This window comes from Recurvomyces mirabilis, assembly GCF_035927965.1.
Source record: "Recurvomyces mirabilis strain CCFEE 5264 chromosome Unknown scaffold_35, whole genome shotgun sequence".
Classification (NCBI taxonomy): Eukaryota; Fungi; Ascomycota; class Dothideomycetes; order Mycosphaerellales; family Teratosphaeriaceae; genus Recurvomyces; species Recurvomyces mirabilis.
The window spans coordinates 161,756-189,489 of NW_027041969.1; the positions used below are offsets into that span (position 1 = coordinate 161,756).

General features: G+C 54.7%; 12 protein-coding genes across 12 annotated transcripts; 7 read left to right on the forward strand and 5 right to left on the reverse strand.

Moving 5' to 3' along the window:
- Window positions 1-120: 120 nt before the first annotated feature.
- On the reverse strand, window positions 121-1,497 carry LTS14_009952 (uncharacterized protein; the record flags this gene model as incomplete). The annotated part of the gene is made up of 2 exons (XM_064842630.1): window positions 121-1,381; window positions 1,442-1,497. 2 exons carry the CDS (start codon window positions 1,495-1,497, stop codon window positions 121-123), a joined length of 1,317 nt encoding a protein of 438 aa, XP_064689820.1.
- A 255-nt stretch (window positions 1,498-1,752) lies between these two features.
- On the forward strand, window positions 1,753-3,324 carry HAT1 (histone acetyltransferase 1; the record flags this gene model as incomplete). The annotated part of the gene is made up of 1 exon (XM_064842631.1): window positions 1,753-3,324. The coding sequence occupies one exon, from the start codon at window positions 1,753-1,755 to the stop codon at window positions 3,322-3,324; it is 1,572 nt and encodes a 523-aa protein (XP_064689821.1).
- A 945-nt stretch (window positions 3,325-4,269) lies between these two features.
- LTS14_009954 (uncharacterized protein) lies at window positions 4,270-5,209 on the forward strand (the record flags this gene model as incomplete). Its single annotated transcript, XM_064842632.1, has 3 exons — window positions 4,270-4,577; window positions 4,620-4,771; window positions 4,854-5,209. The coding sequence occupies 3 exons, from the start codon at window positions 4,270-4,272 to the stop codon at window positions 5,207-5,209; spliced, it is 816 nt and encodes a 271-aa protein (XP_064689822.1).
- Window positions 5,210-6,292: 1,083 nt separating this feature from the next.
- Window positions 6,293-7,622, reverse strand: LTS14_009955 (uncharacterized protein; the record flags this gene model as incomplete). The annotated part of the gene is made up of 2 exons (XM_064842633.1): window positions 6,293-7,071; window positions 7,103-7,622. 2 exons carry the CDS (start codon window positions 7,620-7,622, stop codon window positions 6,293-6,295), a joined length of 1,299 nt encoding a protein of 432 aa, XP_064689823.1.
- Window positions 7,623-8,459: 837 nt separating this feature from the next.
- On the forward strand, window positions 8,460-9,153 carry LTS14_009956 (uncharacterized protein; the record flags this gene model as incomplete). Its single annotated transcript, XM_064842634.1, has 2 exons — window positions 8,460-8,492; window positions 8,560-9,153. 2 exons carry the CDS (start codon window positions 8,460-8,462, stop codon window positions 9,151-9,153), a joined length of 627 nt encoding a protein of 208 aa, XP_064689824.1.
- Window positions 9,154-9,887: 734 nt separating this feature from the next.
- On the reverse strand, window positions 9,888-14,714 carry BUD4 (Bud site selection protein bud4; the record flags this gene model as incomplete). Its single annotated transcript, XM_064842635.1, has 4 exons — window positions 9,888-11,840; window positions 11,901-14,429; window positions 14,493-14,630; window positions 14,706-14,714. The coding sequence occupies 4 exons, from the start codon at window positions 14,712-14,714 to the stop codon at window positions 9,888-9,890; spliced, it is 4,629 nt and encodes a 1,542-aa protein (XP_064689825.1).
- Window positions 14,715-15,121: 407 nt separating this feature from the next.
- Window positions 15,122-17,050, forward strand: MRH4 (RNA helicase; the record flags this gene model as incomplete). Its single annotated transcript, XM_064842636.1, has 1 exon — window positions 15,122-17,050. The coding sequence occupies one exon, from the start codon at window positions 15,122-15,124 to the stop codon at window positions 17,048-17,050; it is 1,929 nt and encodes a 642-aa protein (XP_064689826.1).
- Window positions 17,051-18,042: 992 nt separating this feature from the next.
- On the reverse strand, window positions 18,043-18,534 carry mrpl38 (54S ribosomal protein L38, mitochondrial; the record flags this gene model as incomplete). The annotated part of the gene is made up of 2 exons (XM_064842637.1): window positions 18,043-18,350; window positions 18,453-18,534. The coding sequence occupies 2 exons, from the start codon at window positions 18,532-18,534 to the stop codon at window positions 18,043-18,045; spliced, it is 390 nt and encodes a 129-aa protein (XP_064689827.1).
- A 550-nt stretch (window positions 18,535-19,084) lies between these two features.
- Window positions 19,085-20,302, forward strand: LTS14_009960 (uncharacterized protein; the record flags this gene model as incomplete). Its single annotated transcript, XM_064842638.1, has 6 exons — window positions 19,085-19,231; window positions 19,305-19,338; window positions 19,395-19,535; window positions 19,586-19,699; window positions 19,757-19,951; window positions 20,007-20,302. 6 exons carry the CDS (start codon window positions 19,085-19,087, stop codon window positions 20,300-20,302), a joined length of 927 nt encoding a protein of 308 aa, XP_064689828.1.
- A 642-nt stretch (window positions 20,303-20,944) lies between these two features.
- set9 (histone lysine methyltransferase Set9) lies at window positions 20,945-23,776 on the forward strand (the record flags this gene model as incomplete). Its single annotated transcript, XM_064842639.1, has 2 exons — window positions 20,945-21,055; window positions 21,119-23,776. The coding sequence occupies 2 exons, from the start codon at window positions 20,945-20,947 to the stop codon at window positions 23,774-23,776; spliced, it is 2,769 nt and encodes a 922-aa protein (XP_064689829.1).
- Window positions 23,777-24,559: 783 nt separating this feature from the next.
- On the forward strand, window positions 24,560-25,668 carry LTS14_009962 (uncharacterized protein; the record flags this gene model as incomplete). The annotated part of the gene is made up of 2 exons (XM_064842640.1): window positions 24,560-25,484; window positions 25,562-25,668. The coding sequence occupies 2 exons, from the start codon at window positions 24,560-24,562 to the stop codon at window positions 25,666-25,668; spliced, it is 1,032 nt and encodes a 343-aa protein (XP_064689830.1).
- Window positions 25,669-26,620: 952 nt separating this feature from the next.
- LTS14_009963 (uncharacterized protein) lies at window positions 26,621-27,634 on the reverse strand (the record flags this gene model as incomplete). Its single annotated transcript, XM_064842641.1, has 1 exon — window positions 26,621-27,634. The coding sequence occupies one exon, from the start codon at window positions 27,632-27,634 to the stop codon at window positions 26,621-26,623; it is 1,014 nt and encodes a 337-aa protein (XP_064689831.1).
- Window positions 27,635-27,734: the final 100 nt, after the last annotated feature.

Below are 27,734 nucleotides of genomic sequence, written 5' to 3' on the forward strand. Positions count from 1 at the left end.
CGTTGCGGGACGTTACGCAGATACAATGGCGACTTGAGAGGTGAAGATGAGATCTGTCACACTATATCCTATCGTATCATCATCCCAAACCCATCGTACTGCTGATCAAGACACAGCCTCTCAATGCCCATGCCCACCCAACCCAGTAAGAAGAGGCAAGAGCATTCCCGCGACCGTGACAAGGACATCCACCACCCCGCCGCCCTCCGACACGCGATGCTTACTAGCCGAATCATTGCCCATACCATACCCATCCCCCTCTTCCACGTCCAAATTCCCAAGCCCCAGATACCCATTCCCACCTACCTGCCCATTCCCATCATGCTCATGACCTCCCGAGGAACTCTCAAGCATAGTATGCACAGCCACATACAAGAACGTCCCACCAGAAAATAATAACAGCACACCCGTCGCGAACTGCGTACTAGCCGGTTCCCTCCCACTCATTGCGCTAGACCCACCAGCAAACATCTTCGCCACAATCCAGGTCCCTATTGCGCCCACGGGCGCTGCGAGAGAGAAGACGATGAGATGGGCTCGGGCCATGCGTTTGGAAAGACCTTGTTTGAGGAGTACGGCTGTGAGACCGAAGGCTGCGGGTGCTTTGTGCAGCATGAGAGCCAGGAAGATCACCAGTGTGAGGCGGTTGCCAGTATTGGTGTTTGAGGCGGAGGAAGCTCCTAGCGCGATTCCGTCGGCTGTTGCATGGATTAGGAGGCCTAGGGTTGTGGAGTTTGGTTTGGGTAGGTTGGCCGTGGACATAGGGCCAGAGGAACTCTCTTGCGTGGGTGTCTCTGCTTCGGCGGTATTGTCCGCGGAGTGGTTGAAGGATAGAGAGATTAGACTTATGCTGAACCGGCGCGGTTTTGTCTGGGAGCTTGCGAGGGCGCGGGGGAGAGTGTCGATGAGGTACATCAGGACGAAACCTGAAACTAAGGAGAGGCCTACCCATGCATGTGGTTCTGGGCCGGTGTGATCGTGGTCGTCTTCTTCGTCTTCGTCATGGCCTGTCTCACCAGCGCTCGTGCTTGGTATTGTAATATCTTGTGCGGCTGACTGCTCTGTAGTCTCCCAGACCGCAATGTTGCCGTCCACGCCTAAGGAATCGAGTACATCGTCTCTCCGCTCATGATTTGACCACGATACCGCCGCTGGCTTGCTCAGACCTACATGCCTTCTGCCCTGAAGCACCGCTGCCCTTCTCTCGTGACCATGGCCATGTCCACCTTCCTTGCCAGCGCTGTACAATGTCTCCACACCCTCCGGTATGATCACGATCAGTGATGTTCCTACTAACACACCAGTCCCTAGTGCGGTTATGAGACGGAGTTGTCGCTCTGATAGGGAGAAGAGGAGAGGGAGTATGCCAGCGAGAAACGACCTACCTTACGCAATCAGACTGGCTGCTATTGCCTACTATGAGATGAGGTTCGAGACTCACGCTATCCCCATGACTGCGCATAGCAGTATGAGCATTAGAAGGCCGCCAGCTGCCATGTCGGGCAATGTGTATCCTCCACGTGATTCGTGAATGTGCTGTTATTGCCTATGCGACTGCATTCTCGAGTCCAGCGATCACCTTATCACCTTTGTAGCTGAATGGACTCGGTGCAACAATAACTTTAGCTGATCGGGACTTGGAGCTTGGACCACCACTTTAAGATCACGACGCGAAGCGCGTCAAGCTCACAGCTTCACTTCACAAGGACATCTCCCTACACAAAATTACCAACACCGCCCCGCAACGCCAGCATGGAAGTCGGCGACGAGCTTACGGCGGAGATCACGGCACAGGTGGAGGAATGGTCGACGAACAGCACCGCCTGCACGACCATCCACCTCTACAATCCGACCACGAACACCACGACCGCCTTCTTCCAACCCGAATTCACATACCCCATCTTCGGCGAGGAAGAGGCGATATTCGGCTATCGTGATCTCAGCATCGACATCACATTCGCTGCTCACAATCTGCGACCGCATGTCAAGATATCGCACGGCAAGAAGTTCCAGGCGCACGGCGAAGTGAGGCCGACAGACGTCAAGGCTGCCTTGGCGGACTTCCTTCCCGAAAGTGCATTTGGTGGCGGTGGGAAGAAGGATGTGCTGCGGGATGACGCAGCGAACGAGTTTGTGCCGCCAGGACGAAGGATAGCAGAGTACTCACGTGATGGCATCAATCATGAGATCTGGTGTGCAAGTCTTGCGGACTCAGCGGCGAGAGAATTGCTGGAGAACATGCAGATCCTCATCCCACTTTTCATCGAAGGCGGGTCGATGTTACAGCTGGAGCATGACTGGAGCACCAAACGATGGAAGCTCTTCCTGCTCTACCGACTCGACCACAGACCCATGCCGAAAGCATCGCCCTATTCACTGGTGGGCTATGGGACTTCATACCGCGTCTCCACGCTTCCTAGCCGAGCGGACCCTCTCAAAGAAGATGAAGATGCTTACACTGAGAAGTCTCTTGACAAGCTTGTCTCCTCCGCGGACAGTACATCCTCGCCTCTCGACCTACCTAGCCGAGAACGGCTCTCCCAGTTCCTCATCCTGCCACCGTACCAAGGTGCCGGCCACGGTCAACAGCTATATAACACAATGTACAGCCACCTCACCATAGCCGCGAACGTTCACGAGTTCACCGTTGAGGACCCCAATGAAGCGTTCGACGATCTGCGAGACATCTGCGACCTTCAACACCTACGCGCGAAAGTGCCTGAATTCGCTGCACTACGACTCAACACAGAACTCAAAGCTACGGACTTACCCGCCACCTCCGACATTCCGCTCGATCTGATTCTGTCCTTGATACCAGAAACCCGAACACAACTACAACGAAAAACGAAATTGACGGATCGCCAACTCAACCGCCTGATAGAGATGCACACCCTCTCCTTCATCCCCGCCTCCAACCGCTCCCGGAGTAGAATCACGAGAAAGCTGAAGGCGAGCAACGAGTTCGATCGAGCTTTCTACCTGTGGAGATTGATGGCTAAGCAGAGATTGTACCTGCACAACAGGGATCTACTCGCGCAGGTCGAGCGGGTAGAGCGGGTGGAGAAGTTAGAGGGAGTTCTAGAGGGTGTCGTGGAGGGATATGTTGCTCTGCTTGAGAGGGTGGAGAAGATGGGCGGCAGGTCTGAAGACGCAGATGGTGAGCGTGAGGTCAAGGGGGGAGCTGTTGCGAATTCTATCCCGAAAGGGAGGAAGAGGAGGGTTGTGGATGAGGATGATGATGAAGAGGACGAGAGGGATGAAAGCGAGATGCTGGTGGATCAGGTGCCGACGATGAATGGGAAGAAGAGAGTTAGGATGTCGTGACCTGGGCCGTGATCGTCCGGGGTTATCCCAAGAATCAGAGAGCTTCAAAGAAGTGAAGGTGTACATGATTATACTGTGAACTTAGCAAGGCGTCTGGGAAAAAGACCGCGAAGATAGTATTGGTGACTCGCGGAATCGAGGGTGATATTCCATAACACAATCACGGCCACGCCAGCTGTGGTCCTTCGTCGAGTGCTCTTCGGCTTACTATATATGCTCAATCTTCCATCACGACACTCCAGTCAGATGCATAGGAGTTCGAGCCACTTATATCCACAACCTGATCTGGTCTCCCTCGATGCTACTGCCGTTGGCGTCCGTCGCTTGTGGCAGCCTTCGAAACCCAGACTGGTATGCTACCTCGAGTCTATTGCAGAAATTTGCGCTCGAAGGCAGGCCCAGGACTTGAAGGTGCTCCGAGATCTGGAAATACGGCGATATGGCGTAGTGAGGTGGCTGTTGGATCGCTGACGCAGTAGTAATCCTACCGCGGAGACTCACTTACGAGCAAGTCCCGCTCTCCAAGTTTGGCTCAACAGTCAGCATTGGTTGCTTGCTGACTCTCGGACTACGTGCTCAAATAGAAGTCGATCGAGAACGAGTTGAGCCTACTTATGCTGACCATGCGAATTCGTGCATTGCACCCACACCTCCCACTGTTCTCTCCAGCTCGATTCGCTCTTCACGCCTATCCGCCTGCGCATGACCATCATGCGTCGCGTGCGAATGTAGAAGCTACCAGGATTTCGGTCGGGCGCCTGGACCTGCGCGTGACGCCGCTCCATTCACTTACAGCTTTGCAAGCTCGCACGGACTTTTATGGGGCTGAATCGAGATTAGTGCTTCCGCGCCTGGAAAGACGACCTGCAGGAAGATGTTGCACTTACTTACTTCCTCGTTCATGTTGGACAAGGTCCCTACTTCTTGAGACACGGATGTGGTCACATGAACAGTGTACACAATGCTCTTGGTCCTGCCAACAACTCTCAGAGCAATAATGATGATGACGAGACGAGCCTACTTGAGTTCGAAATCAAGGAACACGAGGATGATGAGGATGACAGCGAGGCCGATGATCCTGGTGAGCTGGACCAGCATCGCCCAAGCACTCCGGCACTCATCGAAGAACAACGATCCCGGGGAATGCTGGAGCCTTCCGCGGCTCGTGCTAAGCCACAGGTGTCTAGTCCCACGGCATCCCGCTTCACACGGATGACCAATGACCAAAGCAGCAACATCAAGTTGAGCATGCCGTAGCCCTTCGGAGTGCACAAAAGACCAGGTGTGAAGCACAGCAAGCATAACGCTGGCTCAAGGACCTGGGGTAAAGCGCCTGACCACTCGAACGGCGATCCGCTCAAGGCTCAAGAAGATAAGGAGAAGCGCAGGATCGAAAGGATAAGAAGGAGGAAGCTTGCTCTTGTATCACGTCCCGCACGCTACGAAGGTAAGCACAGGTGGGCGACGCCTCTCAGCGCCAGACATTCGATTTCTCCGTCAAGACTTCGATCGATGTGTCGTCTATACAGATGGCTCTTCACAGTCGTCCAAAGCATCCGGACTTGGCGTTGCTCACTATCGTCACAACGGGATCTGGGACGGCCTCTCTATCACGGTAGCGCCCGACGATAACAACAAAGTAGAGTACCAAGCCATCACGGCGGCCTTGGTAGCCGTGCTGCGGGTTGACCTTCTTCGTGCTGGCCAGAGCGCCCTCATCCTCACGGACTCTGAAAGTGCCTTACGCAAGATCTACGAGAGCGACCTTCCACGTCGATGGGATGAACAGCAACAAGTGTGGCTCTTCAGGGACGTTCTTGACCCCGTCTCAGAGGCACCACTTGAGACCGAAGTCGAGTTCGCTCACACCTTTCGTCGCGGCTAGTGTGCTGGTAACAAAGTCGCTGATAAACTGGCTGGTTGGGCCTCTGCAGCGGCCGACATGGGTACTCTGCCAGGCCGATTCATCGGATACGAGCAGCCCGAGATGCAAAATGTGGCAAACTTGGCTGAGGGCAATCTGAACAGGCTGATGCAGCAGTACGGGCCTTCGCCAGCAGCTCCAATAGGCTTCCAGCCCATGCACGCAACGCCACCATGGAGTTACCAAATGCTGGAGCACCTGCGAGTGATTGCTGGGATGGCATCACAGTATTTCACACACCTCCACAACCTCAGCAATAGTCGGAGCCTACTGCCCCCAGCCCAATTCAGCTTCGGCCCCGTCTCTCCCGCGCACGCGACTATATCTGCGATCAAGCAAACTTCCTTTCCGACTTTACAAGGGATGGATCACACTCAAGCCGTGAAAGACGCTCGATCTGACGAGCTACCGGCTGGCAACTCCCGTCGAGCGGCTGCACCAGGTACAGTGCCAAGATTGGCTAAGGTCCAGTTGCCAATGGATGAGGAAGAGACAGGACTGACAGGCGCGTTCGAGTTCGCTGACGACAGCAGTAGCCGGACCCTTTGACGAGCTTTCCACCTGGCTCGACACAGCCATCACCGAACCTATCATTGATCGAGGCCAACCAGCGCAGGCGAGAAAATCGAGCTTGCCGGTCTTTCTACATCTGCAGTACGAGAAGCAGTTCAGAGGAGACAGCCGTCAGCCTCTGGAATCGCAGGATCGCAGAAGATTTTGACTTTCGTGCTATCAACGGTGACAGTACGGAGGATTTCATAATGAGCAACAAGCGACGCAAGTTTACTTAGTGGTACTGTTGGATCCAGAGACTAGTACCAGGTCCGTGACAACGGGGAAACAGCTTAAGTTTTGCTGCTGCCACAGAAGCAGATCAACATAGCGGAGGCTGACAAGTTGACTCGCTTCCGCGAGGTGTATCCTGCGATTCGCTGTTCAGGCTGAAGCTGCCTGATGCTTGTTGGTCGTAGAATGCAACATGATTATGCGCAGCTTGAAAGCGGAGTGGGAAGGCACTGCAGCTTGTATGCTAATCTCGATCTACTATTGTGTAATGTCAGTTGCCAAAAGCGTCTCCCTGAGTACCTGGCAATCTCGATGGCATTTTTTGAGTACCTTGGACTTCACGGCTGATCTCGCTAGCGTATCACCCTCAATCCTCGTATTGGGTGGTATAGAATCCAAGCCCAGATCGACATTCTCTTCATTCGCAACATCTGTGTACCTTTCGCCCGTTTCCGAAGCTCCTTCAATGACCTCGAATCTCCACAAGTTGATAGAGGCCATCAGTCTTAGTTTCATCCTACCCTTATTAGCGTTGAACCCGGCAGAGCCACTGAGTCCGTCATCACGATGCTGGGGAAATGGCCCAACATCTATGTCCACATCTATCATCGAACTAGTTGCGGGCTCCTCTTCCTTGATATCACCTCCCAGGGGCAGAGCTCTATTCCTACAATCACGATAGGTCTGCTCTGCCGCGACCAGTCTGTCGTAGTAGTTGATCATCATGGTCCGCATCCCTTGCGCAACGTCATCCTCAGTCCCCTCAGGGTGAGTCTCGAAGAACTTTTTAGCTTGACGCCAGTATTCACGGCGGTCGCGACTTTTCAGGAAGGCGTCCCAAGAATCTCCTAGCGCCTCATGAGCCTTATCATACTTCTGCCAGAGTTCTTGCTGAAGACGCTGATCATCCGATCCCAGCGGCGTTGGCGCTGGCCTTGGATAGTAGTTTTTCAGTTCCCGTTGGGCGGCCTTGTAGCGCTCTTGAACACTCAAGCCATCAGCTCCACGCTTTGTAGGCAAAGAACGGCGGCGAGCATCTTTTGAGAAGGTCAAGAGCTCGTGCCATACGGCTGGCATGCTTTTCGTAGAAGCCGCTGATATCGTCTAGATGGCGCTGCTCGTTGACCGTCGGCACTGGAGGGACGCCTTTACTTGGTGAGGCATCTGTGCTGGTGCGAACGCCTGTGGTGGTTGATTTTATGCCAGTACCGATATCCTTCTGAGTTCGGATTTGACGTTTCTGAAGAGCTGACTCAAGGGCTCGAACAGCGTTCAAAAACATTGTCACGGCGTTGACCGAGCTCGGTGGCAGTAGATCCTTCTCTGTTCCTCTCGTGAAAGCTTCGAGAGGCTCTGCAAGGCCAGTGTGTGCGTCGTGGAGATTTTGCCATGCTTCGGCGCAATCGCTCCACCCTTGCAGACGAATCTTCGTGGCTTCGTTCAGTCGTCCTTGCCCACCTCCCGCACTATCTCCATCTTCGGAGCCAGGGCAAGCCAACACGTGGAGCCCACCAGCTGCTGCCAGCACACGGGCATTGCACATCCGCAGCTTGGCCGTTGCATCCAGCATCCCATCGTACCGTGCCATCGCCACCTCCGGCTTCCGTGCCAAAGAGACCCTGATCTAGCGGATGGACTTTGCTCGCGTGGTTGGGCTCTTCGGCTTCGACACTCGAGGGCCATTTCCTGGTGCGAGCTGTGTTGCCCAACATCTCCTCACAGGCCAAAGAGACAATCCCAGCCGACGCAGACGTTCTTTCATGGGTCGTAATAAGTTGGGCATTGTGCGAACATAATTTAATCGCAATGTCGTCTGTGTCACTATCAGACTCAACGACAACGCTGCCATATTTCATAGCTTCATCCCGTTGAAGACCTTCCACCAGGACTCATTGCTTGCCGGAACCGTGACATGTGCCTTTGTTCTTTGTTGATTTCCGCTCTTATGGGCAGCCATCCACTGTTTCACGCCCATGTGTCTGTTAGGGGCATCAAGCTGTATCGGCGCACGCTCGATCGTCAGTAGAAGCGCTGCTTCTAGCGATTGCCAGCACAGTAGATGTCTAAGGGGAACAATTTGATCAGCACGAGGATACCTACCGACGCACATGTAACCAATCACTACGACCATTGCTTTGGTTGACAACGAGTGCTCTGCTACATCTATTGTTCTCGCTCTTGAATGACGAGACGTCAGGTCTGAGCTCCATTAGACATCTGGTGCCCTGAAATAGACATTCAGGTGGAGGATGATGGTGTTAGAATCGAAATGCTTCCAAGATCGACATATCTTGTCATCATTGATTACGGTGTACTGAATATATACACAATAGCCCTTCACCACCATCGTTTAACAACAACATCAGTGTGTTCAATACATGGGTCTCTATCACACTTTAGATAGATTTCAGAAGAACCGACGACCATGTCTCCAAAGACCGTGATAGTAACAGGTGCAGTCAGTCTACATCCTCTGCTTACTCCAATCCGTTCGCCACACCACCCAACTAACTGACACACACCAGAACCGCGGCATCGGCCAAGCCATCTGCAAACTCATCCTCCAGCGCTCAGATCTCGGTCCTCTACGTCTCTACGCTGCGTCAAGATCTGGAGCTAAACTGGACCTACCTTCGAGCAACAAAGATCAGCAAATTCTGTTCCCAAAGCTCGACATCACCAGCTCATCAAGCATCGCCACTTTCGCCGACGATGTCAAGTCATTCGGGAACGCAGTCGATGTCCTGATCAATAACGCTGGTGTCAATCTCGATAACGAGTACGGACCTGAGAATGCCAAGAGGACACTTGATGTGAACTACAGAGGCACGCTTGAGGTATCCAATCCCCCTATCCGTGTCATCGTTGCCAGCCTGCTGATCCTGTCTGCCGATAAAGATGTGCCAAACCTTCATCCCTTTGATGGCAAAACAGGGCCGTATAGTGAATCTCTCCTCCGTCGCCTCGTCCCTCAAACCCTACAGCTCAGCAACGCAAGCCCGCTTCCGACATCCCCAAAACACACTCGAGGACCTAGACAAGATCGCCGACGAATACCTCGTAAGCCAACCCCAAAAACCAGTCTCTCCAAAACCAATCAAATTGATCCACCAAGCTAACACAAACCCACCAGACCTCCGTAAAAGCCAGCACAGAAGAATCCACCGGTTTCGGTCCGCCCCAACGCAGCTACAGCGTGTCCAAAGGCCTCGTAAACGCCTTCACCGCCCTCCTTGCACATCAAAATCCCTCCTTACTAATCAACTGCTGTTGTCCCGGCTGGATAGCAACAGACATGGGACGACTGGTAGGGAGTCGCAGCGTGCAACCGCCCAAGACGCCGGAGGAAGGAGCGCGGATTCCGGTGAGGTTGGCGTTGGATGAAGGGGACGATGTGAGGGGGTGGAGTGGTAGGTATTGGGCTAACGGGAGTATTCGGAGTCGGGAAGGGGGGGAGGTACAGGAGTGGTAGAGGGGGAAGAAGGGGGGGTGTATATGTTATAGCTATTTGGCAGAATAGAAGGAAGGTGAGGAGTGTATGTATGATATGATGGTTTTTCGGACTTTCGTGGTTTCAGTGGGTAGCGTATGTATGTATCCCTCCCCTTTTCGGTCTCCATAACATCATTACACGCACTCCCCAGCATTCGAGGGAAAAGTGAAAGCTAAAACAACCATGTGTGTGCAAAAAGCGACCGATACGCCTTTGCCTTCCCACCCATCCATCCCCGATCCAGTGTACAATCCATACGAGAGAAAACGGTCAACAGAGCCATATCCACAACATCCATCAACCTCATCATCCTATCCCCATCCCCCACCCACCATCTCAACCAACCAGCCTCCTAATCCACTAAAAAATCATACTCTTAACCGCATCCCTCGCCCTCCCCTTCGTCCTCGGAGCCATCGGCGGCGTCCCAGCCCTGCTCGTCTCCGCCCTCGCCATCGGCGGTGGCGGCGGTCGCTGCGTCGGCGGCCCCTTAACAGGCGAACCCGGCACGCTCCTGCTAGCAGTAGCGAAAGGAACGGATTTCCGATCCGAAGGCTTGCGCTGGACGGCAGGGCGTGGCAGAGCCCCGGCAGCAGCAGCAGCAGCAGTGGCGAAGTCCTGCGTTTCTGTCGTGCCCGTCGTCACCGAGAACTTCGAAGGCGAAGACGAAGTATCCACCGACGACGACGCTGTGGACGCTACGCCCCCAGCAGCAGCAGCAGCCCTCTCCCTCGCCAGCACCAAATCCGTCCATTTCCCCTTCTTACTCCCCTCAGTAACAGGCTTCCCCACCACCTGCCTCAAAGCCTCCATCCACGAGTCCTTCTCGCCAGCCGAATCCGAGTAAAAATCAATCGTCTCCCCATTCGCGAACCGGATGCGAAACCCCTCTTCCACATACTGGTACCCCTCGTCCTCCTCGGCGAAAGCGGATTTTCTTCTGCCCTTGGCGCTCACACCAGTGACACCATTGGCATTGGCTGGGTTGGAGACGAGGGTGGATTTATCGTCCACAAGCCTAGACGCCTTAGCCAAATTAATGACGGCGCGTTTCTGATGCGTATGTTCGTGATAAGCCGTCAACCGCGACCCCTGAAGCCGGAAGAACCGACGACGCCAGTGCGTGCAATCGCCTCCCTGTTGGCTCAAACACCCCTCATGCACGACCTCCTTAATCTCAACCGCTTTATTAATTTCCCGTAGAGCGGAGCTCATACTCTTCGGCATATCCTCATCCCCCGCACCCCTCGGCTTCGGGACGTACAGGAGTTGAAGCTCGAGTTTACCCACAACGTAAGGAGGTTTCCGTACAGGTCCGGCGTGGGTGCCGCGTTTACTCCTCACGGAATTGACGACATGAGTGTCCTTTTCCAAAGCCCATTCGTTGTAGCACGGGACGTCTACGGTCATTTGGCGGCCGAAACAGCCATGTTCGTGGGTCTTGAGGTTGATGTACGAGCGAGCGAAAGAGCCATCGGCCGCGTTGACGAGGTCGTGGAGCATATCCCATGCCGTAGGCTGGATAGTAGCACGTTTGCGTTGGGCTTCCTCGCGAGCTCGTCTCTCCTCAGCTTCAAGGGCTTCGCGCTCCTGCCTCTCGCGCTCGGCTTTCTTCTTCGGGCTGGAGAGGAAACGGGAGGCGAAACCGCCTTTTTGGCTCTTGAGGCTCTTGGTAGGACTAGGCGGTGCTGACATTGGTGGAGCTTTGGGTGGTGGGGGGAGCTTAGTCGTGAGGGTGAGCTGGAACTCCAGATCCTCCTGCACCACGAGCTCGAATTCCTGCCCGATCGCTGCTTTCTTGCCTAGCTCCAGGTTGGCGGTAGTGACGCAGTGAAGACCATTGTCGAGTGTCAGCTGGAAGTACAGACGATCGTTGCGAGGCATGGGTAGATCGAGCTCCTTCACGCCCACGACTTTCACGAAAAGCCGACCACGCTCGACACCCTCGGCGACATCATCGTCCAGATTGCTAGTGCCGGCTGCATAGTCCTCATCAACCACCCCAAGCGCACTCTCCTGCCCAGGAAGCGGAGGCGCAGGCGCCTTCATGTAGCTAGCACCTTGTGCAGAAGCATTACGAAGACTCTTCCTCCTAGCCTTGCCATTCCAGGGCTCAGTCTTGAGGAATTGCTCGGCGCTCGGCTTGCGAGGTGAATTCCCTGCACTGCGGGTGCCTCGTCCAGGTCGTGCATCCATGGTAGGCGACATTGGTGGTAGATTGTTGCTGTCCATAGATTTATCCGTATCGTTCGAGAAGTTGCGGGCAGAAGCGACGATGACTTTCTCGTTCTGGCGCAGGAGGTAGCCCTTTTGCTGGGAAATGTTAGCACCAGCATAAGAGCATGAGTAATTGGGAGGAAAACAGCAACGTACTTTCTGCCCCTCAATAACCCTCTCAAACTCCTCATCAAGCCCAAGCATGGAAGCACCTTCCACTCCACCCGACTCAATCTCCGCAAACCCAACATCGAGCCTCAACTTCCCACTCTGGCGACGACGTTCTTGACCAACATCCCTCTTCTCCCCAACCCCAATGATAGGCCCAGCCTTCTCAGTAGCCGCGGCAGAAGCCGTCGCATCATCAATCAAGATCCCTCGTTCTTGAAGGTAAGTACTCGGGATACTAGGCACAGCCGGCTCCTCCTCGCCACTAACAGGACGGCGCTGTCCAATAGCTTCCAGATCCGCGCGAGAAGCCGAAGGTCGGGATTTCAGCTTCCCGCTCGTCTTGATAGTGGATTTGCGCTCGGGGACAAGAACTTCTGGAATGGTCTCAGGCTGTGGTTGTGGCTGCAACTCAGGTGCATCGTAGAGATAGTCGTACTGCTCGTGATCGTGAAGAGTACTGACATCGCTTGTTCTGTGCTGCACGATGGAGTCTGGGGTACCTGGTGGAGAGATCACCGGCGGCTTGGTGTACGGGTTTTGGTACTGCTGCGGCTCAGCAATGATCGCGCTCGGTTGCAGGGAGGGCACGGCGTTGAGGTCGAGTTTCTTAGTACTGTCGCTCGACGCTGGCGGCGACGGTGTGATGTACTGGCCCATACCAAAATCGTAGTCATCAACAGTGAGATAGGCGGGCAGACCGACGAAGCTTGGTGCCGCGACAACAGCTCGCGGAGCTGGCTCTGGCTCTGGCGCGCCGTAGTCCTTCATGGTGAGGAGCTGCATGGCATCCTGCAACGTCTCCTTGCCATCAACCTCAGGCTCAGGCTGGGCATAGTTGAGCATGGTGCTCTCCGCCTCAGGCTCCTCAGAGTACTGGCTAGCGTCGTCCGGGGCACTCTCTGTACTCATGCGGCGACGGATGACTGAAGACTGGCGGTCATAGTCCTCCATTCTCGACGGCGAACGAGGAGGTTGGAGCTGCGCAGTATCAATCGCCGGGATCGCGTCGAGGTCGATCTCATCGTCGTCCGTGGGCTCGGCTTTGATTAGGACTTCGTGTGTCTTCTCAATGCGAACAGTCTCGACACGAGTCAGATATGTCGAGCTAGTCTCCCTACTGTTCTCCCGAGACTGAATCGGCTGATCAGGATCCATCTCAGCAAGTTCAGCATAAGTAGGCCTAGCCTTGGTCTCTCCACCGTCATACACCGAAGCATCATCGTCGCTCTCGTCCTCAAAATCATATTTCGAGCTGCGAATCTTGCGAAGGATGCTTTCGCGCGAGATGCGTGGTGGTGCAGCAGCCAGATCCGGGAGATCACCGAGCTCCTCAACCGTGACGGCCGGGGTTATGATGTCGCTCTTCTCGCCCGTGTCGAGATTGGTGATTACAAGCTCCTCGGGAATGCCGCGCTCGGTGTCAGCAGAAGAGTTCGAGCCTGGTCGCTGCTCATGCTCGGTGGTCGAAGGCTGCATCATCTTCATGATCTCGTCCTTGCTGCATGAAGGGCGCTTAGCCTTCATGAATCCTGGTAGAGGTGGGAGCGGCCTCGACTCGCCATCAGATGTCACGCTAGTAGAGCGTCCGATAGGTGGTCGTGTAGGGCTTGGAGACTCATCAAAAACATCATCGTCTCTGTTGATCAAATCCGTGCGCGCTGCTTCGGGCGACATGCGCGACCAGTCTTCTGGCAGCACGACTGGCGTCTTATCCGCATTCTCAAGATCCTCGTCGAAGCTATCCTCGCGGTCCTGTTCGACCGAGCTGCCACGTTCGAAGCTGTAGTCTTCTTGCTCGTAGTCTTCCGAGTCCCAGCTACCCTCACGAGATCCAACAGACACAGAAGGCTCGGGTGTCTGCTGCTCGTACTCGTTGATTTCTGGCGGATCAGCGTGGAATGTTACGCTCTTGTTGTGCCTGTGTAGTGCCCTCGGCGTAGAAGCTCGCTCGTCATCAGATGGTGCACCTTCGTTGAACTCCTGAGCTAGTCCATATTTGCTGATGCGCGACAGAGAAGACTTGGTTGGCGATGGGCTGAACTGCTTCTCTGGACTGTACGGCAGAGGCACTTCTGCAGCCTCCATGGTAGGGCTCAAGAAAGGCACGTTGAATTCACTTCCGCTTCTCTTGTGACCATTCGATCTCTGCGGGCTGCGAAGTGGATTGTTCTCCTTCTTCAGACTGTCGTATCGCGTGAAGCTGTTGTTGGCCAGCTGCATGCTGAGCGGCCTATTAGCAGTCGGTCGCTCTACAATCGGTAGTGAGGTGGGATCGTAAGCGTCCTTGGTCTCGAGCGCGAAGATGTTGCTGTTCTTGACACGTGCTGACTGCTTCAGGCGCTCGATACTGGAACGTCGAGTGGGTGAGAGTGATGGGGAGGGTGAGCGATCGGGTGTGTTCTCGTCGAAGCGAAACGGCGACATCCTGTCCTTGAATGGGGATGGCGAAGCCTTCGAAGGGAACTCCAAGCTGTTCTCTGTATATGGTGATGACTCGCGTGAAACGATTGCTTTCTGTGGAGTAAACATTGACATCAGCATGATATGTTAGCGAAGGAAGGACGATATCGTGCTTACCCTGGTAGCCTGATTGTAGCTCGGGGAGTTGCGACGCTGGCTGGTGTTGCCAATCTCAGCGAGCGGCCTCGAGGTGGCCATCTTGTTGGGAGAAGTAGCAGGCGTGTTGCCCGACTTGGATATGCGTAGTGGCTGGACCTGGCGCACCATGACTGTCAGCACGCGACACAGCACAACCTCTCACAAAACAAGGCTACAGCTGGATGTACTCACCGAGTCCATAGTGGAAATAGTCTGCCTCGGTGGAATGCTGTCACCAGAGCGGTGGGTGGAATGCGCAGGCGCCTTCGCTTAGAATTTGATTGATCGGGCGGTGTTATACCGATGTTGCGTAGATCATACTCGTCGGGTAACGAGAGTATGGAAGATGAATGTTCACACGACCAGCGCTTTTGTGATCGCTGAGAGTGAACTGTTTGCGATGCGATGTGGACGAGACTTGGGCTTGGTCAAACACAGCTTGAATCATTGGCCCGTGTTTTGCATCACGCGTATACCCGTTGCATCGGCTGTTGTCATGGACGACACGGCCGCCTTTCCCCATCGGATCCGATTTTGTCTCGACTTTAAACATTTCGGGCAAAGGAGGAGGAGCATGTGGCTGACATGTGCGTGACATGTGAACAATCATGTTTCGCCGCTCACCCTCTATCTGCCCGTTCTGCGAGGCCAGCGCCATCTCCAAGGCTCTGCGATCACAACCGCAACAATGTCGAGGGGCGGCGACGCTGCAGAAGCGCAGACCATCCCGCATGACTCTATCACCCAATGCCAATGTTGCCAAAGGGCCGCCACGCAGTACGACGAGCGAGAAGACAGTGCGGCATACTCGCAACAGTCCCTTCGGTGGGATGAACATGACGGAACCCCCTCGAAGATCAGCTGATCCCAGGAATCGCATCTCCACCGCCGAGCAGAAGCGCGGGAGCAGGTTCACCAAAGCTTCGTCGTCGTCGTCGGAGAAGGACAAGGAGAGGAAGGATCCCATGCGAGCGTTGAAGATGCAGCGAGCGTTGGCGAATGTGTCGTATGAGAAGCGGGGACGAGTCAAGCAGGAACTGGCGGAAATGGACAGCTTTGAGCAATTCGATCTATTGCCCACCATCAAGGAGTCCGTCGTGTCGCAGGCGCTGGGAGGCTTGATCGATCTCTCGCCCACGCCCATACAGCGGCTCGCCATACCCGCACTACTCGGCACAGAAGATGGGAGGCGACGGAAGAGGAAGCAGGCGGATGTGTCAGCATCGAAGGAGATGCAGCAATTCCTCCTAGCCGCCGAGACTGGATCCGGCAAGACACTGGCCTACGTCCTCCCCATCATCGACGCCTTCAAGCGGGCTGAGAAGGCAGAACAAGAAGCAGAACGAATACTAGCAGCCCAACAACAGCACAACGACGCACTAAAAAAGCATTCGCAAATGTTCGAGCTCGAGGGCCCATCAAAAGACGACCCACACCCCTCAACCGGCCGACCACGCGCCATAATCCTCCTCCCCACCTCCGAACTCGTCTCCCAAGTCGGCGCCCTCATCAAAAACCTCTCCCACACCATCAAATTCAAATCCGCCATGATAAGCGCCAACTACACCAGCACCGTAATCCGCAACCGCCTCTTCTCCCCCGGCGGAATCGACATAATAATCTCCACCCCACACCTCCTAAACAGCATCACGACCTCGGACCCTAACCTCCTCTCCCGCGTTACCCACCTCGTGATCGACGAAGCGGATAGTCTACTCGACCGCTCCTTCTCGCCCCTCACGTCCGCGATCGTCGACCGCGCAACGCCTAGCTTGCAGCAGCTAATATTATGTTCCGCCACCATCCCCCGCAGTCTCGACACCTACCTCACCAAACGCTTCCCCGCGATACACCGTCTCACAACCCCAAATCTCCATGCCATTCCCCGACGCGTCCAGCTCTCCGTCGTGGATATCGATAAAGTTCCCTGCCAAGGAAATAGGGATTTAGCATGCGCTCAAACGATCTGGGATATTGGCAAGGAAAATCCGCTCGAACAAGACGAAGACCACGACAGCAGCAGTAGTAGTAGTGGAGGAGGCGAGAAGAAAATCCTCGTCTTCGTCAACGAGCGGGAGAAAGCGGGGGAGTTGGCCACATATCTCTCCTCGAAAGGGATTGATGCCACGGCTCTATCGAGGGATAGCGACGAGCGGAGACAAGCCGAGATCCTCGCCGCGTTCACGGGGGCAGTACTCCCCGCTACCTCGCAAAGACAGCAACAACAACGAGACCCCAGCCCGCAAACCCCACCCAATCCCTCCCCCACCATCAGCCCCACCATCCGCCGCGAGCTCAAAGCAACAAAAGCCCTCATAACAACCGACCTCCACTCCCGCGGCATCGACACTTTACTAGTGAAACACGTGATTTTATATGACGTCCCACACACTAGTATAGATTTCATCCATCGATTGGGACGGGTGGGGAGGATGGGAAGGAGGGGACGGGGGGTTGTGTTGGTGGGGGGGAAGGATAGGAGGGATGTTGTGGCTGAGGTTAGGGGGGGCATGTTTAGGGGGCAGGCGTTGATTTGATTCGATGTGACTTTGGTTATGGGATGGGGGATCCGGTGTGGTGGGAGTTGTGGGGGAGGGGCGTGTGAGAGATTCTATGTATACTACATTGCATTATAGACTTACCGACGTTTCTACCCTCCACACTGCCTACAATGTCCCCTCTATCTGATCTTGTCAGAGAGTACCATCCGAGCCGGATTTTGAAAAGATTCGACCCCCCATCAACATCGCGGGAATCGAGCCAGGTCGGTCGGGAGCATCGCACCCTGGCACCCATGCAGCCAGTAATACCGTACCATACGAATCCGCCTCCATAATGCAGCAGGACAGACCACCAAAAACTCACATGCCTGCCCGTGACGGCTACATCAAAAGCCGTGAGCAGTCCAATCCAATATTGTCGCTGCATAGGTGATTTGGACACAACACCCCTACTAAAAGTCCTAATAGGTTACCCAAACCCTAACCCTTCGCACATGGTCCGCGCGCTGCCGAGGAAAAATCAGGTCTAGCTGGTAATCGATATTGAGTTACCAGCACGGGAAGCAATGCGCGACTTTGTGACCTAGTAGTAAGAGAAAGGAAGGAAGGACTGAGGCTGCTGTGTCATGTTCGGGCTTTGAATTTTTGAATTGGGGGGGGGAGTGGTGAAAGTATCCGACGGCGATTTTCGTAAAGCACGAGTGGCATGACAACCAATATCCCTTGCGCTTGAAATCGAGGGATCGGACACTTCAGCAATCGGTGCCATGTTAAGGGGGCCACGTCCAGGCCATACCATAGGTGGGACTCGTGGATGAGGGGTGGCGTTAGCCAGATGTTTACAAAAGGGGGGGTAAATATCCCTTCCTTCCAATATCATACACAGGCTTCCATCATACGAGTTGTCCTCCCCCCCCCCCCAAAAAAACGCCATCGCTATGCCCTCAAAAAAAACCCCCCCAGACCACAACACCCAACCCCCCACCACTCTTCCACAACCAACCCACAGCTCACTCACCCCTTTTTCTTTACAAATGCATCGGGGCCAAACTCAAAATCTTACTCCACCCCTTCTCCCGGATCTCCCTCCCCACCACCCCGCTCAACCGCGACCCAATGGGTTCCCCGCCCTTGTTAACAAGCACACAAGCATTATCGTCGAACTTCACCACGCTACCATCCGGCCTTTGGTACTTCTTCGCCGTGCGGACCACGACCGCGTGCCGGATGTCGCCTCGCCGGACCTTGTTGGCTGCTGAGACGGACACGCTACCGCCGGGTCCGGATTCGGGGCCGAAGTTGCGTTGTTTTTGCACGACTACTATTATTTTGTCGCCTGGGAGGGGGGGGGTTAGTGGATGGGGGGTTTTCTTGGTGGTGAAACGGGTGGTTGTTGTTTGGGGTGGGTGTGGGCTGTGCAGGATGTGTCTCGACGTACCGACTTTCGCATGTCTTTTCATCTTCAACACCTTGACGCATTCCGCCACGGCGGCTCCGGAGTTGTCGATGACATTGACCATTGTCTGCTTTGCCCGTCAGATCATATCCACTACTTGTCCCAGCCGGTATTCTGCTCATCCACTCCTCCTACTGGCATCCGTACCTTTAGTTGAATCATCTTGCCACCTCCTCTGCGAGTCCTCCTGATTCTTTGATGAATCGCCCTATCCCAGTGTATGCGACGAGTGATTGCTAGAGGCCATGTTCTGGTTCATCCCGAAGTTCGATGGCTGTTCGGCGCTTCTTCGGCACAAATGCCGCGTCCGCACCCGCGCCCGCTCACACAACCCTCAACGATGAATGCAAGACATGATTTGACGTTGATCAATCCACTGCACAGCGAGGCCAAAAACTCGGGCATAAGTGACATGTCCGAACAGCTTGCTCCTCCAACTCCGCCATTAACATCAGAGACTCAATGGCATAAGTATCAGACTGTTTCTAATCTCACAATGGTCAAACCCATTCCTTCTATCTCAACCCTTGCACTACCAGCGGCTATCCACAATCAAGGTGGTTCACTCTCTACCCTTCGCGGACATCGGTGTGCCCTCCCCTGGCTTCGGGGCGATGGGCATCAGTTTTGGTTTGGGAACCAACCTCACTCTTGAGCAGGCCGAGCCTGTGTTACTGAGGGCCATTGAGCTTGGCTGTACCTTCTGGGACACAGCTGCGGTGTACAGGGCTGGAGTCAATGAATCACTGCTAGGCGAGTGCGTAAGCGCTACCATATAGAGCTCGTCCATAAAGCACAGTATGGCTCTCTAACTCCTCCACGTTTTCTCTCCAGATCCGGAAACATAATGTCAGGAACAAGATCTTTCGTGAGGATCAAGTAGTCCATGTCTAGCAACTGACTACCACTAACGTTACGAACCAGTCGCGTCCAAATGTGGGTTCGCTTGCTTCGAAGATGGTGCAGTCACAAACTCTGCCGCTCACATCAAGAAATACATCGAAGGAACCATCGAGAGGCTGGGCTTCACACCCGACCTCTATTACTTGCACAGAATCGATCCCAGTACGTGCCTATCCGCCTTTCATACAAAGGTGCAGCTAATACAGGAGCAGAGACCGACTTGGCAGAGTCAATCCCAGCCTTGGACGAGATCCGGAAAGCAGGGAAGACCAAGTACATCGGATTGTCCGAGTGCTCGGCCAAGACGCTTCGAAAGGCCAACTCGAGTACGTATCCTAGTTAGGTTACGCAAGGCCAGTGAGTGTACTGACAGCCTGCTTTAGTCGCCAAAATAGATGCTGTCCAGGCCGAATACTCCGCATTCGAGACACTACACGAGACGGATCACTTGATCAACGCTGCCCGTGAGCTGGGTGTTGCATACGTCGCATACAGTCCATTAGGACACGGCTGGCTGGTGGAAGCCTTCGATTATGCGTCCCCGGAAGACTTCGCACCTGATGATTTCCGTCGCGGTGGTACGTAGCTCTACCATACTCGTAATTTCACCTTACACTGACGTCCTACCCACAGCCCCCAAATTCCAAGGCGAGAATTTCTACAAAAACAAAGCCATCGTGGGGGAGATCAAGAAGCTGGCCCAGCGGAAAGGGTGCACGCTCCCGCAAGTCGCGCTCGCATGGGTGGCTGCGCAGGGCATGATTGCGATTCCGGGTACTACGAAGCCGCAGCGTCTGGAGGAGAATTGGGCTTCGAGGGATGTTAAGCTCAATGATGAGGAGCTGAGGGAGATGCAGACGATTGTGGAGAAGGCGAAGCCGGAGGGGGATAGGTATGGCGAGAAGGCGCAGGCTATGGTTGGGCATTGAGGGGGGTGTGGGAGATGGGATTGTGGGCTGTGCATCAATCTGGAAGTGGACTCTGGTGGTCATTGTGGTCCTAGCGGCATCCTACATTCACTTCGTAGTCTGATCGAGCTTTGTAGTCTATCATGGTGCATGATACTGCATCTTCATCAAACACTACTGTACTACAACATCACTTTATGCAAGCGCACAGACACTTTTTCTGCACGCACTCCCGTGCCGAGAAAACGCGGAGGAGCCGCAGGAACGAAAGAGACAGAGCAACTGTGATTGGCCGATGCTTTTGGAGGCTGGGTTTCTATTACGAAGGGTTCACGCGTGTCCCTATTGTTGCATCGTCCACAATACCAGGCGGAGTTGACTTTAGGAGGAGAAATTATTCGGACTGAATGTCTGGTATTGTTGGCATTCACTGCGCGGACGATCGAATGGATACAATGGACGCACGGAGCGGTGTGGTTGATTGCTAGGCACTGGAATGAGGCTTGATTCAACACGCGACTATCCTTCAGCTGGACTCTCTCCCTACCTGGACTTGCACAGCCTTCGACCACCGTCTCTTCTGGCCATATTGTCTGCCCGGAAACGATCTTGCCATAGTCACGTCTACAACGAGAAAGGACGAGTTCACGAAAGAGACACAAGATGCCACGCCAGGCCGCCGATCTCGAGGAGGCTCTCAACAAGAAGGGTGGATTGACCCTTTCGCAACTGCTGAACTACGATGACTTTATCACGGACGCGCTGGTCGACCGTGTAAGTGTTACCTCCAACTTCAACATGGACCCTGGACGCTCAAACTGATCTGTAGTGCTGCAGGTATGGTACTGGTCTACGATTCGGAAGATGAAGCCTGGGTTCCACGCGACTCGCGGAGTGTCAGAAGAAGAAGTCTGCAAGATCGTACAGTTCAATGTAGTCATCGACAAGGACGCCAAAAGTGCACATGGTAAATTGTTGGAGCTGCCTGGCATAAAACGGTATCATCATGGCTTGGGTACCGAGGACGAAAGGGAACATTTTCGACGACATCTACGCAGATATGTTAACATCTATCTTCCGGAGTGTCCATTCGAGGTTGCTACGACAAACCGATATACCATCATGACTTCAGAGGCTGCGGCCTTCGCTCGAAAGCGGATAAAGAAAGGTGAAGCGGTCAGGCATCTTACTGGAATCCAGGTCGAGTTGTCGGAAGAGCAGGACAAGGAGATGAGAGCGGGCCGTACGGACTTCAGCATCGTCAGATCCTCTCGTCGCAACCGGTCCTGTCTGTTTCTTGGCCCTGCACGCTTCGCCAATCACGATTGTAATTCTAATGCGAAATTGAACACGACAGGAGCTCTTGGTATGGAGATCTGCGCGAAACGTGATATTGCAGTAGGCGAGGAAATCACTGTTGATTATGGCGAGAACTACTTTGGTGCTGATAATTGTGAGTGCTTGTGTGCCACTTGCGAGCAGCACCAGCGGAATGGATGGGATCCTCGCGGAGCGATTCTGAGGAGCTATAGCGACGACGAAGATTCCGATGAAGATGCCGATGAGGCGAAGGAGGTCCGCGTACGACCTGCAGAGGTGTCGAAAAAGCGCAAGCGAGGCGAAGATGTACCCAGGCCTTATGTCTTGAAACCAGAGTCGGCGAACAGTCGTGGGCCTGGCCGACCTAGAAAGTACCCACTGCCTCCTGGCGAGACGATGAGCAAGTACAAGAAGCGGCGAGCGCATGCTGAGGCGTTAGCTCGAGGCGAATCAAGACCGAGCACTTCTGGAAGCGAGCAGAGCAACGATATCCGAGTCCGATCACAGCATGAGGCGCCGTACGACGATGTTCTGGCCAGAATCGTGCGGTTGCTTAATATGGTCGGCGATAGAGCCATGGCTGAGCAAGATCCCGAGTATCGCCAGCCGCAGAACGAATGGGCAGACGACACTCGTCCACCGGAGATCGCAGAGAGTGAAATTGACGAGCACGACGACCGGGTGCCTGACTTCGACGAGGACCAGACGTACCATAAGAGCGACCTTCAAAAGTATCCTGGCAAGCAGTTTCATCACAAGGGCAACGCTTGGTATCGTCCTGGTCCGGATCCGACGGGCAAGTTCAAGACCATCGTAGTGCCGGATCCAAATCCAGGAAGCAGACAGCCACAGCCTGCTGATGTGGAAATGGACGACGTTCTCGAAAACGAAAATGAGGAAGAGCCAGTCGTGCCAGGAAGTGCATCACACCACCCACGAGGCTCACGTAGTCGGTCGAGATCTTCCAGGGTGGTGGGTGACCTTTCGAATCTGCCACGCAGTTTGCCTTACGTACAAGCCTTTTCGAGGAGCCCAGAACGAGACACATCGGATAGTGGCCGTAGAGGAGCCATCGCATCACCTCGGAATGAGGTTGAGCCTGCTGCGTTGTCGAGTGTGAAGAAGGAACACAGTCGCTCAAATCTAAGACAGGTTCTGCATGCCGCATCGACTGATATCTGGTCCGTACCGGAGTCACCGGAGCCAGAGTCCATATCGCGAGCCAAAGGACGGGAAGGTGTGTCCGGACAATCGCTGGACGCTGTATCTGCCGGGTCTACCTCTCCATCAAGTCGTGGTCTGGCAGATAGTTCCAGCAACGAGAGCTTGGCCTCGAGTGCGACCAGCGAAGAGACACATGGTCACAACGAGGTATTTGTGGCTGGTAGCATTGCCCAAAGGATTTGCGATTTGTTGACTACGAATGCTCCCGCCGAGGAGGAGACCATGGAAATCGATAGCGATGGTGAAATGATACAAGTAGATGAAGCTGAGACCCGAGAGACCGCACCCGCACCAACACCAAAGCGTGGCCGCAAAACAGAAGCAGAACGCCTGCGAGAAGCAGACGAGGTCTCCCAATCACGATCCATGACCCCACGCAGAGGCAGACAACGAACCCGCCAAAACATATCCACGCTCCAAACAGAACACTCCATAAACCCAATCGCCAGCATCGAACTCGAACAAGAAGAAGACGACGACGAGCCCCTCTCCCCCGGCGCCCGCCGCGGTCCCCCCCGAACCCCCGGCGACTACCACCTCTGCCGCGCCCTCCTAGCAACAGCCTACCACCGCTGGGTCGAATGCCGCAACTGCGACCAATTCTTCGTCCAATCCGAAGCCTACTTGACCCGTATAGCCTGCCCCCGCTGCGAAAGGCATTCCAAGCTTTACGGGTACTACTGGCCCAAAACGGACCGGGAAGATAAATTCGATACCGAGAAGCGGATTACGGATCATCGGGAGATCCATCGGTTTATTGATCCCGAGGAAGAGAGGTTCGAGCGGAAGGGGAGGAAGACTTTGGCGGAGCTTGTGAGGGAGAGGGAGGTGGAGGGTAGTACGGCAAGGCAGAGCGAGGACTCGGAGGGGAGTTTTTTGGAGGGGAGGTTTAGGGGGAGTCCGAGGAGGGGGGCGGAGAGGGGGAGGAGGACATTGAGGAGTACGATGTAATTCCCGTCCTTCTTCTTGAGGCAATTTTGATTGATGTGGTTGGATTTATGAGATTCGTGCGTGTACGATAAGCTGAGTATCTGATACACCATCTTCACCGGAATTCCTACTATCACTGTCAGCTCTCTCTACTCTTCTACTCTCGTCCCGTCGTACAAAGGATACGGGACAGCGCTGTTGACGTGGTACGACCAGGCAGCTCTGACACGGGTAGCTGCAGTTGCTGGGCTGGGAGTGGATCGGCGGATGACTAGATCTCGGATCATCGTGCCTTAAGCTGAGGCGTTCAGAGCGATCCTGGCGCCGGGTCTGTTTGCTGCGGTTGTTGCTTGTGCGCTTCTGCTTTCTTCCTCGTACGCTTCTGCTTGCTGACGTCTTGACCGTCTTTTCTTGTGCTATCCTGATTGGTGTCTGAAGGGTATCGAGACTGCTTTGACTATATTACCTTCGGGCTCATTGGTAGCCATAGCTATCTGTCGAACTGACTAGAAGAACTTTCGAAGCAGTCATTGCGAGTCAGACTTCTCCTCGGACAAGACGAGACGAGCATAGGTACTACTCGCTTCAACGGGCCGCAACATGGGCATCGATTGCTCCCGCCCTTGCTCAGAAACAGTAACGGAGTTATATCTCCCTCGCGGCTACGACTCCCTACCATGGCGCCACAACGCCAGAGATTGGTCGGTATGGGATTTCGACCGCCTGGGAGAGATCTTGAGCGAATACGGCAACTGGGAACGAGGACGAAGAGGTCGTGGAGTCGGCTCACCACTACCTATACCCATGGCCAGTGGCATGCCAGCCCCTCCCTACGGCTTCCCGAGTATCCCACCAGCCTACATGCCTGCGTACGCCCCCATGCCAATGCCGATGCAGATGCCACCCTGGATAACGCCGAATTTCGACCAGTACCCCCCACAAGAAGAATATCGCAGCTCCGGCCGCAGACATCGGCAACGACCAAGCATGTCCGACTTTGAACGCATGCAACAAGATATCAACGATCGGTTCCGGTCGATGGCGGAGGAGTACCAGAAGAATATGCAGGAGCGAGATGCGTTTTTGTTTGGGAGCGAGAGCGAGAGGAGGCAGGAGTTGTATAAGCAGAGGATGCTGAAGATGTTTCAGGAGATGGTGCCGCAGTTGGGGCAGTTGGTGGGGATGGCGCAGATGGGGGGTTTAGATGCGGGGGGTGGATTAGGTGCTGGGGGCCTAGGGGGTGGTGGGCTGGGTGGAGTGGGTGGGATGGGGATTGGTGCTGGTGGCATGGGCGGTGCTGGGATGGGTGGTTTGGGGATGAATCCTATGATGGGTCAGGCTGGGACGATGGGTATGCCTGGCTATCCCGCCATGCCAGGCGCGAATCCGATGGCTGGTGTAGGCGGCCCAACTCCATTCAACAGTCCGATGATGGGCGGCATGGGAGGCATCGGCGGCATGGGAGGAATGGGAGGCATGGGAGGTGGGATGATGGGTGGTGGGGGGCTACCTCCATTTGGAAGAGGAAGGCGAAATGATCGCTGGAGTGGTGGCGGGGGGCGAAGAGGGAGAAGAGGACGCAGTAGTTCTTTCGCTGAGTTTGACGATGATGACGATGATCTCTTTGGCGGTGGAGGTGGAGGTGGAGGTGGGTTTGGTAGAGGGCGAAGGAGTCGTGGGAGGAGCAGATATGATGACGACGAGGACGATATGCTAGGGTTCGGCAATGGTGAGTAAGTGTTACCATTGTCTGCCTACCTTTTCAGCAGCGCGTATGGCTAACAGGATTGTTATAGATTTCCGTAGACCACGAGGTCCAGGGCCCAGACCCGGTCGTGGTGACGCAGGTGGGCCCTCGTGCGGACGATCCAGTGGCGCGGCATTTGGAGGAGGCCCAATGTCGCCGCCTTTGAGGCGTGAAGAGCGTGATATATCTCCTATCTTCGCCCGCAGTAGACCAGACATCACGCGTCTGCAACCTATGCCCACCAGATATCCATCCCCCACAATGGCAGGCGGAAGACCAATATCATCCATGATGTCGGATCTCCCTCGATCCGCCCTACGCAGCCGAGGAGGACCACCAGGACTCGACCCACTCGACCGCATCGACGACGATTATCTTGGACCAAGCAGCTCACGTATGGGTTCGGATGTCGGGCCAGGACTAGGCATGCCCATGCCAATGCATCCAGACATGGGTGGTTCTCCCCTCCCGCCACGAAGGAGCCCAATGTCACCACTCAGTACCCAAGTCCACGCTGGCAGTCCACCACCACATAGATTTGATAAGCCGAGTGTACATTTCGATGCAGAAGCGAGGTTAACCCAGTCTAGATCGTTCGAAAAGCGGCCAGCTGCTGATGTAGAGGGAGGGCCGGGAGGGATGCCTGATACTAGGGATGTCAGTCGAAGATCTTGAGTCAATGGTGATGAAGTTGCGAACGCAGCGTTTGCTTGTGCGAGTGCGAGTGCATTGACGAGCTCAACGACAAACCTCGTGACATCGACATATATCGAGTTGTATGAGACATACTGCTATGACCGACGAAGACGCCGAAAAGTCTGACGAGAGAAGGGACGTGTCCATGATGGAGTCCTCTTTGTTCTTATATATTGAGCAGCGACCAGCGCTTGCTCACCCCCCAGCTAGTGAAACAAGGAACTAAAGCACATCTACAGGATCTGAGCGTGATTATGCTCGCTCGCTCATGCTGCCCAGCATTACCACACTGTTCATGCCATTATCATTACTCTTCTAAACGCTGTTGCAACAATATCCATGCCACCCAGCTCTCCTCCCGACACAAGACTGCCAGCCGGATGAGAGAAACCACATGCCTCGCCGCCACAAAGTCATCATCCTCATACAGACTCCAGCACGCCTACACCATCCCCACCCAGCTGACCCGACCGAACCATCTCCCACTCCATCGTCAAGAACTCAATCTTCGGCACCTCAAGCGCCTCGACTTTCTCTTCAAGCCCCACAATCTTCGGCTTCAGGCCCGTCCACCACTGCTTAAACTCAAGAAAAACCATCTTAACTTCCGGCTTCATGACCCGCGCCATCTCACACAAATGGATATCGATCATGCGACCGAAACCCTTCACACGCGCGACCGCGGCTTCGCAGTCTTTGATTTCTTCGGCGAAGTGCTTGGTATAATAATCCCAAGATACTTCGTCGAAGCCTGGTAGGACTGCGGAGATACTGTCGGCTATGGAGAGGGGCGATAGCTCGGTGTTGATTCGTGATAAGTCGGGGAGGGTGGCGGTGAGCTTGGCGATGGGCCCAATGACTGGGGTGCCGCAGCCGAAACTGTCGAAGGGTGTGTATGGAGGGGACTCCATGCCGATTTCCTGTTTCACGTGGGTGATTGGTATTTTGCTGGTGGTGAGGGTGAGACTTTCCAGCTGCGCGGCTGGCATCGTGAAGATAGGAGTTGGAGCGATGGGCGAGTCGATAGGAGTCGGCTCCGCACCGACAACAGCCTGCTCAGATGCACGCCTAGCGAATCTGGTCGGGTTGCTCGGATATGCCGCTTGCATAGCTCTCGAGTACGACGTCTCGATCCTTGCCAGAGTCGTACAGAGTGCAGCGCCAGCCTTCTCCCAGTCTCCTCCCTTCTCGCGCAGGATTTCCGGCAGGCGCAATGAGAGGTCCTCAGGCATGAGCCATTGCTCCAAGTGCGATTGGTCGTAAGAGAAGTTATCGACGCCATAGTCGACCATCTTCGACTGCTGGGTTTTGCCGCGCACATTGTCGATGTAGATGTGGAAGGATGTGTCGTTCCTGGCCCAGAAGGGACGACGGTGTTGGGCGGCGGCGCTGCTGGTGCGTCGTCTGAGGTGTCCTGGTCTCGCAACGCTATCCATGGTGATCGATCGTGGGTCCGTGATTATGGTTGTTCTGTGTGCTCAGGTGTAGTTAGGTTGTGTTTTGTGTGTTGTTCCGTGCAAGCTTTGCAGAAATTAT